Below are 9801 nucleotides of genomic sequence, written 5' to 3'. Positions count from 1 at the left end.
AAGTCAGAACACCGATGCTGGAAGACACATACTACCCAAAAATGTCTGAAGTCTTGATTAGTATAAGCAGTGGTTGCCTTAACCAGCAGAGAAATAGTACAGCTATTGGTGAGGACGTGTAATTTGAAAGCGTGCAGATATTTAGTCTCCTCCTTTGTGGCCTCACCAGCTGCCTGCTATTATAGTTCAGTTTGGCAGAATAGGTTAGGAGGCGTTATTGATGTCTCTATGGTTACTAGCCTTGTGAGCAGCCAATACATTCTATTCTATTGATCAAAGGTTGGTACTGCCAGTTTTCCCATCCCAGTGAGGGAACTGTTTTGTTCCTCCACAGTAGTTTGGTGTAAAGTACTTTGTACTAAAATAGCAATATTACACCTATTTCCCTTTCCCCACCATCAATACCAGTTGATAAGAGTATGTACATTGTAAACAGTATACACAAGGTTAGGGTGAATTAAACTCTATTTAAAATGAAAACAAACTGAGTTATTCAATCTATAACGTTTGTGTAACAATGCCTAGTCTGCTATCAGGCCTTAATTGCACCGATTTCTCTGACTAAAGTAGCTTGTGCCTTTCCCTTTATTCCAGCATTGGCAGGTACCTCAAATTTAGGGCCTTCTAGACCCTCTCTCGTACATCCTTGGATTACTACAAGTGCTTCATCTTTGATTGTGCTGCTGGGAAATTCCTTGGGACGTACTTTGCTGCATTATAAAAGGGTAAGGTCGGAAGTCACGCAACATCAACTTATAGTCCAACAGGTTTATTTGAAATTGCAAGCTTGTGGAGTGACAAAGGAGCAGGGCTCCAACAGCTTGTGATTTCAAATAAGCCGGTTGGACTATAACCTGATATCAATTGACCTCGGATCTTTGTCCGCCCCAGTTCGACATCAGCACCTCCCCATCATGAAAAAGGGTAATTATATAAACACAAGGTGGAGTAACTGAGAAAATTGTGATTACAGTGTATCGAAGTAGTTTTGCAGATCAGACCAAAAAATTTGGTGCAAAATCTTTCAAATTTAATTGCAGTTGAAGGTCAATCATCAAAACTCAGCAAATTGCCATAGGAGTTTCTTAGGATAGGTCTTTTCTAAACAAACTGTTCGGAGATATTATTAAGTTCTTCTTGAGCAGGTGGCCTGTGGGTGAGGGGTAGGGACATTACCACTATCCCACAAGAGCCCAGAGTTCTGTTGGATATTTTGAATCACACTTCAGACATGTTATTGACATCTCTGGAGTAGGTGGGACTTGAACCCAAGCCTTCAGGACCAGAGATAGGTTCACTACTACTGCACCACAAGACCGTTCAGAAAAAAAAAAGTTTAAAACAAAGTACTGTAATTAATGGGGACAGATACAGGGTTGTATCCCAAGATTCTTGTGTACACCATTCTCTGGATCAGATACCAACACAACATTACACCTGGGATCAGCATTGGAGGGGGATAGGGGGTTGGGAAGGCATGAAATTGACCAGGGCTCCCATTCCTGATCCAATGACCTTTGCTCGAAACTGCAGAAGAGTACTTACTGGGGACTGTTCAGACCATATCCTGTAGTTGAAATTTCTCAGGCCAGGTGTTTATAAAACAAAAAAGGCCCACCCACTGGAGTTTCAGCCCAATCACCATACCCCCCATATGAAGTCAATAGCAGGAAAATGGGCAAAAGCCCTAAAAAGGGAACAAAGTCAACAAGATTTTAGGATTGTGACAAACTCCTTTTATTAGAATGTTGTGACATTAAAAATCATGTGTAAATGAATGAGAAGTCTTTTATATACTGTAAATATAATTCAGGAAGATATTTACAAATAAGATCAGTGCATTGTTTTTAAAATGTTTTAAATGGTTGTGTTAATTAGAATCAATATGCTGCAGAAACCACAAGCATTTGTTTTGCATTTTAAGAAATGAAGTTTGGAAAAGCAACAGCAAATACATACCACCACATACTGGAGAAAGTAAATAGTGCATTTTTACAATGCTGGGAGTACTTGAACAAAATTACAGCTAATCTGTACAAATGAGAACTGCTTTGAAATATTAATTTCTCATGTTCACTAACTTTGCGCATATTTTGGAGTAAAGTTATTGCTGCAATAGATAATGGTTTTAGACTGTAAGCTAACAGAAACTTAAATCTATTTTGAAAGATTGCTATTGCAATCCTTATACTATTTAATTTTTCTTCCACTTTGCCCAATATTGAGTTTTTAAGTTGCAGTACATACACTTGTAGAGCCATACATTTTAGAGATACAAACAAAAATTGTTCGATTTTTGCCCTATTGAACCCCACAAAATCAGTGGGGATCTCCAGCAGTCTTCTAACCCCTTCACATCTTGCTCTCACTATCCCTCTAGCTCTGGTTTACACTCTTGCATTCCTCATACCAACATTGCCACACATGGTTTCAGCCACCAGGACTTCATGTTCTGGTTTCCCTCCCATAATCCATCCTCTCTCTCTCCTTTTAAGACTCTGCTTTGACCAACCTTTTATGCTTCTGTATCCTTTTTAAGGAGCGACATTGTTTTCCAATTAAATACCTTGGTTTCATTCAAAAATAAAATAAACCAAATATCTAAAGAGTTTGTATTCTGCTGTGGCCAAATTTTCTTGAGCCACATGTCAACTGTTGACTTAGGGTCAGGTGCCAGGTTCCATCATGCACTGAACTTTGAATGCCTGCTCAGGCATCTCCACAATAGCAAAAAAGGTGAGATCAGCACCCCAGCAGTACTTTACAATCCTTACCTCGGTCTCCTCCCAATCCCACTTCACCTTTCTTCCCTAGACCAACAGTCTTGACTTTATACATTAGAACTCCAATGCATTTGAACTGTATCTACTGTTGTCAGTGGTTTGTGATGGCACCAAGAACAATAAACATAGTCCAAATCTTTGAATGAAGTTCACAACAGTTTTAATTCCTTTAAACTATTTGCAAGAGCGAGTAGAATCTCTAGTTCATGCCTCCAGAGTAATTGATAGGCTGAGTGTGATTAAATGAATCTAATGTTGGAAAGTTCTGCATTCTTTATGGATTCAAAGGGATATGAAAGGATCAATTTGAAAAATCTGCATTCTGCTTCTTGGAGATACAAATGTCTTTGAATTGTACTGCATACTTAATGACAAATATTCCCAACATTTTGTTGAAAGTACAGTTGAATTTTCAATGTCCTCTCACTCTAGACAGCATTGCCAATGCTGTCATACCACTCTACATGTGATGTTACAATACTGGGCACTGGCAGGCTGTTTGACCATAGCTTACCAACATTCATATATAAACAGCAAGTGCTAGTAGAGATAGTGATCAGGATCAGTTAGGTACCCTTAACCTTGGAAGGGGTTGGAGTATCTGCTGACCTACCCTAGATAATCCAATCTTGAACCAGCCAAGCATCAGGTCCACCTCCTGGCTATCCAGTCAAGTGCTACACCATCTTCACCCAGTCCAGAGGAGCCAAGGTGCCTCATTCCTCAAGGATGTTTAAACAACACTCCGAATTATTGTGTAAGCAAATAGTCCAAAATGCTTGTGATGCAGTTCACATCCATGTAGTTTGAAAACACATCATGTAAATGCTTCATGTAAAGTGATATTATAGTGAGTGAAGCATTATAGCAGGGAAAACTTTATAAAAAGGTTGAAGTATTCTCAAAAATGCAAAATAAAAGCAAGACGAATTATTCTGCTCCTGGATAACTGCAGTGTATTTAGAGACTGTAACCAACCTCAATCAAGAGCTGGAAATGGTGTTGTTTTTGGAGATAACTGGGACAGCACGTAATCTGCTTATTTAAATAAGTGTATAGCAGAATACGTTGCAACTTCCAGCCTGATGAAAAACTCCTAAGCTGAATTACTTCCAGTTGACTGACTTGTTGCTGCATTGCTGCCCTGTCCTCGCATGGAGAGGAAGCAGAGGAAAGTACTTATCCCATACGAGATCATCACTACACCTGCAAAGAACTGGAGGAAAAGCAGATCATTAGACCCAGCAGCACAGATTTCCCTTCTCCACTTCTCCCCACAAGCTGCTGACATGCTGAAAGGTGAGTGAGGCAAGGTGGTGGTGGTGGGGGTAGGGAAAGAGCGGGGAGAGAAGTAGAATTAAAATCACTTTTCAGCAATTGATTCACGTCGTAAAAATGTATAGTTTCAAACAGCACATTTAGGATAAGTTATCATTTCAGCTGTATGAGAAGCAAGAGTTGCAACCATAAAGCCTCTTCCTCGGACTCAAGGCAAGATCTATAACAAATAAAAACCAAAAGAACTGCGGATGCTGTAAATCAGGAACAAAACAAAGTTGCTGGAAAAGCTCAGCAGGTCTGGCAGCATCTGTGAAGGAGAAAACAGAGTTAACGTTTCTGGTCCGGTGACCCTTCCTCAGAGCAAAGATCTATAACCCTACTGTAGCTGTACCTTTTGAATAGGTTCATTTAGAGCACATGCTTTTTATTAAAATATCATTTTTCATTTGGAAAGTGCAGGATTTTTATTTTGGGGATAAATGCCAAGTATCATGTCTAAGAATTCTTTTTCACACTAGCATTCTGACTGGAAAAGGCTGGAACTGCAAATGAGATGTTTGTGCTCCATCACCAGAGTTTACCGGGATAGATGGAAATTATTTCCCCCAGTGGGCAAGTAACAGAATCTTGAGATTAGAGTTAGCTTGTTAGGAGTTCAATCAAATTCAGAATTCTTTCCCCTAGAGAAATTTCAATGGACTGGACATTGACTGCAAGTTTAAAATCAATAGACTTTTGTTGGGAAGTGTGTTAAAGGACATGGATCAAAAGCTGGTAAAGAGAGTCAAGGTACAAAAATCAGTCGTAATCCAACAAATGCGAAGGAATTCCAAGCTGAAGAGAGTTCCTGCTCCTATGTTCCTTGCATATGTACATGTGTCAAGACTAGGGACATGACCATTCCTGAACTTGTATAGAAACTTTGTGATTACTGTGCGAGACAATAGTAATTCAAGGGTAACAGATGGTCCTCAAATTTTCAAGCCAAATTGGCACGTTTACGGGGTTATTTATCCTGCACCATTCAGTTTTGGCAACAAGGAATCTTCGATTTCAGAACTTCGTTGAACATGAAACCTTAAATCATCTAAATGGAGGACGAACCACATTGTATATATTTGTTAAACATAGCACAATCAGTTGACTAAAAATAGACTAATGACTTCGTTAAATCAACCACAAAATTATTCCTGAAATGATCAAGTTTCTACAGGCTTTGCTACTTCACATTGTTGGTACAACATTACACACTTTGAATTTTGATACGAGAGGATATAGTCAATTCCCTGCAAGTCTCATGTGACTGGTCCCTACTGACAATAGAAACTTAAAAAAAACCAGTTGTTATTTCCTGTTCAATTTAAACAGCTTTACAAAACAGAGCCATCAAAAATAACAAGCAAGATCGTATGGACAAGACAGGAAATGTACTGTTTATCCTACTGTCAAGGTTAATAAATTTTATTACATTACTGTTCATGCCGGATTTTCACATTTTGAACATTAATAAGTTAAAATACCAACGTGATAAAAGCCAAAAATTAAAATATTGGTATATACTCACTGCAGCAGCTGCTCTGTTGTTGTATCTGTAAGTCCCTTTAAGAGATGTTGGGTCAACAGATGATGCATTGGTAATGAAGGCAGTTAAGTACAGAACTGTAGCACCCAAGTTAAAGTACAGACACTGCAGAATGAGGAAGGTACAAGAAGTTTTCTCACTAGCTGCAGGTTACTACAGTATATTTAAAAGTTTCTTTAATCAAATAGGCGTGTGTATTGTCACAAATGTAAACAAATAGGGTTAAGTCAAGCACCTCCCCCCATCACTCCACATTGATTAAGGGGAAGGGAATTAAGGATTTGAAATCCAGGGCAATGTCACCATTTAATAAATTCCAGCTATATGAATTTTTAGAATTATGGAATTTTACAGGAGAGAACAAGGCTGTTTGACCTATTGTGCTGTACCAGATCTCAAAAGAGCTACCTAGCTAGTCCCATTCTCCAGCATCATCTCTGTAGCCCTCTAAGTTCACCATTTGCCAATCTATAACCAGCTCTCTTTGGAAATCTTTCTCAACCAAATCTCCCAGGCAGTGCATTCCAAATCCTAACGACCAAGTAAAGAAGTTTCTCCTCATCTTACTCGGAGCTCTCTTGCCGACAACCTTGAATTTGTGAACCCTAGTTACTAACACATCAACTAGTGGAAACAGAATATCCTCCTCTACCCTGTCCAAATTGTTCAAAATCATGAACACCTCAATGAGGTCACCTCTTAAATCTTCTCCACCCCAAGGAGAATAAGCCCAGTTTCACTAATCTTTCCTGGTGTCTAAAATGCCTCATTCCTGCCATTATTCTAGTAAATTTCCTTCGCACTCTCTCCAGGGCTTCAAATATCCTTCCTCAAGTGCCCAGAACTGAACATACTACTCCAAATGTGGTCGGACCAATGATTTGTAGAGAAGTAGCATCACTTCTTTCCCTAGTTTACCTTTAAGATAAAGTTCAATTGCTGCTTACAGGTGCCTAGCTTCCTTTGCCAACTGGGTCTTTATCCACATATGAACTTAAATGATGTATCGCTGAATTTTCTACCATAGGTTAGGTTTACTATCAACATCATTAAGCTGTCTGTTGTCCCAACTATCATAGGCTGAACCTCATGCAATGTTTTAAGCCAAGAGAGTTACAGAAATAGGAGACCACCCTTCAGTTTTCATCTAAAAATATTTATGTCACTTTATTATTTCAGTAGTATGCAGAACCGAGTTAAATAACTTGTCACACATTTGACTGTGATCAACTCACCGATCAGCCACTACAAAGAATCTCAGGACAATCTCAAAATGAAGCCTCTCTCATCAAATTCAGAATTTAAAAGAAGGCACAAGCCCAAGTTTGAAATTTGTCACATTGAAAACAAACTCTCAGGATCCAGGCTGGATGAGGTTCAGTGAACTGGTAGTCCCTGTGAGGTTAACACATGTTATGAACTTGGGGCCTTTGAATCATAGTCCAGTACAGAGTTATAACTCTACAAGTCTCTCCACCATACAGGTCAGCTTCTCTATGCAGGAGTATTGGGTACTCTGAGAATCTGCCCTTCTTGCAAAAAGGCAAAAATATATTTATAACGTTTGACATTCTGTACCAAGTCTTAACTTGCTGACAATTTGAATTGGATGGACGTGCACTGCAATATTTAGGGCTTCGACAGTGCAGGATGCAGTCGGTAAGGGTTTAAAAATGTTGATTTCTATGCGCTTCACTGTTTGTGTTTTTGTTGTAATGCATGTTTTCAGCTACAAGCTTTAGGATGGGACTCCTGTTGACAATGTTATATCTGTGGGGAAAGACACTCATCCCACTGGGAAAAAAATCTTCTACTTTGAGAAAGTGTTTTATTTTATTTTAAAAATACAGCTTGGAGACACAAGAAATCCAATTCATCAGATAGTTTGAAATTTGGGGAGGTCTTGAACATACTGTATGGGAAAGTACTTGTCAGAGCTGCATAGTTTATAAAAACCTATTCACCTTTGCCTTGTAGACCCCATGCCCAGCTAATAACTGCTTTATAAAACACCACTTATCACCCCACTTTGCTATATTCAGCCAATCTTATATTCTCTATACAGTACTGTAACACAGCATTTGAACAATTGCTATAATAAAGGCAACAGTCCAATTATGGTGCATTTCTTCAAAATCAGGCCAGAGACTGAAGAAGAAGGAAAACAAGTTGATGCTTTCTTCCCACAGATGCTGCCAGACCTGAGTTTTGCCAGCAATTTCTGTTTTTGTTACCAAAGAATGCACCATCTGGGGCCAAGGTTTTGCTTTGTTATCTACAAGGTGGGAAACTCCAATGAACATCAAGCACCACAAAGAAAAACAAATTTAATAAAGCCTTTTGGGCACCACACGATAAACCAGAGAACAGACAAAAAAAAACAACAATTCCTACAGTGTGGAAACAGGCCATTCAGCCCATCAAGTCCACACCAACCCTCCAAAGAGCAACACACCTCCCTACCCCATCCCTGCACTTCCCACGGCTAATCCACCTAACCTACACATCCTTGGACACTACAGGCAATTTACCATGGCCAATCCACCCTTTTTAAAGGTATTCAAGAGGTGACCAGATATAGCATTTGGGGTGAATGGGATCAAAGGTTACGGGGTGAAAGCAAGATTAGGCTATTAAGTTGGACAATCAGCCATGATCGTGAAGGATGGCAGAGCAGGCTCGAAGGTCCGAATGACCGCCTCCTGCTCCTATGTTTCTAACCTGCACATCTTTGGGTTATGGGAGGAAACCGGAGATCCTGGAGGAAACGCGTGCAGACACCAGGAGAACGTGCAAATTCCACACAGACAGTTGCCGGAGAGTGAAACTGAACCCAGGTCCCCGGTGGTGTGAGGCAGGAGTGCTAACGACCGAGCCACTAACAAATCTGTCCTCATATCACCTCAGGCTGATTACCTAACAATCAGGAATAAAAAAGGTGAATGAGGAGTGCCAGGAGATATTAATGACACTGACCTGATCACTACCGCACACTAGGCTTCCTTTTGCAGAGTGGTAAATAACTTGCATCCTGATATGAACTTTTTAAAAAAGTAGGGACCTGAAAAACCCTTGGAAGTCACTGGACAGTTTGTTGTCTGTTTACCATAGTGACAAATCCCACTTGTTCCTTAAGCATTACTTACACAGAAAGAAGCAGACAGACAGACTTGCTGCTTTTTAGGCTGGGAAAAAAAAAAACAACTTACCAGATGAGCCCAAGGCACCATTGGCAATTTCGGAGTCAACCTCAGTACATAGAAGACAAATATAACAATAGTGAGTATCCACAGGGTCACAGCCACAAAGATCACCCATCCGAATGCAGCATCGCCACGCGAGATTCTTGAACCAGCAATCAATGCCCACACAAGCAAGCCAAAAGCCTGTACAAAATATAACAAAGTCATTAGAAAGAGCTTGCATTTAAATAGCACCCTTCACTCACAAATGTCTTCAAATGCTCACAGATAATCAAGTACTTTTCTGGTGAAATGTCATGTTGTAGGACATACAGCTGTTTTCCCCACACGGCATGCTCCCATGAACAGCAGTGAGTCAATGCCCAGATAATGTGTTCTCAGCAGATTGGTTGATGTATCAATATTGGTCAGAGTCCTTGAGAGAAATCTCTGATTTTCTCCAAAAGCAGGGCCACAAGTCCTTTTACATTTACATGCAGTGAATATTTTGTTCCCAAGATGGCATCTCTAGCAGCTCGGTGTTGGAGTTTCAGTCTGGATTTTGTGCTCAACTTTTAGAGCAAGACCCCACCCACAGCTCTAACAGAGATTAAAGTACTACTGCTGTGCCAGGACCATTTGAATCAGAGCACAAATTTTTTAAAAAAGCAAACAACCGGAAAGTTCCATTTGTCCCAACAAAGCCACGTCTCCTTCAACTCCCATATCACAGCATCCAGATCAGTTCTGGGCCAGAGCTACTGATCCTCCCTCTGCCAGCACAGGCAGGTTAACACAGATTGCTTTTAATTAGCAGGCAAGCCGTTTTGAACAGATTTTAACAGATTATATGTTATTGATTTAAACTTTACATATCATTAAGGCAAACATACTTTTTGGGCCTGTGCATTGAGGGGAATACTGAAAACTGTAAAGCATTGAGTAATAGGTGTTCTTTTAGAAGACCATTATT

General features: G+C 39.9%; 1 protein-coding gene across 1 annotated transcript in view; it reads right to left on the bottom strand.

Annotated features, from left to right (window-relative positions):
- Window positions 1–1713: 1713 nt before the first annotated feature.
- LOC109914298 (plasmolipin) overlaps window positions 1714–9801 on the bottom strand; it is an 83054-nt gene continuing 74966 nt past the window's right edge. The window contains exons 2-4 of the mRNA XM_020513884.2: window positions 8856–9032; window positions 5629–5751; window positions 1714–3999 (exon numbers count right to left, since the gene is read on the bottom strand). Coding sequence (XP_020369473.1) covers window positions 3880–3999; window positions 5629–5751; window positions 8856–9032 — 420 coding nt within the window. The 3' untranslated portion in view covers window positions 1714–3879. The remainder of the gene's footprint in view (window positions 4000–5628; window positions 5752–8855; window positions 9033–9801) is intronic.

Source organism: Rhincodon typus, chromosome 15, assembly GCF_021869965.1.
Source record: "Rhincodon typus isolate 14 chromosome 15, sRhiTyp1.1, whole genome shotgun sequence".
Taxonomy (NCBI): Eukaryota; Metazoa; Chordata; class Chondrichthyes; order Orectolobiformes; family Rhincodontidae; genus Rhincodon; species Rhincodon typus.
The sequence above is the reverse complement of the archived record's forward strand: the minus strand, read 5'-3'. Positions and strand labels throughout refer to the sequence as shown.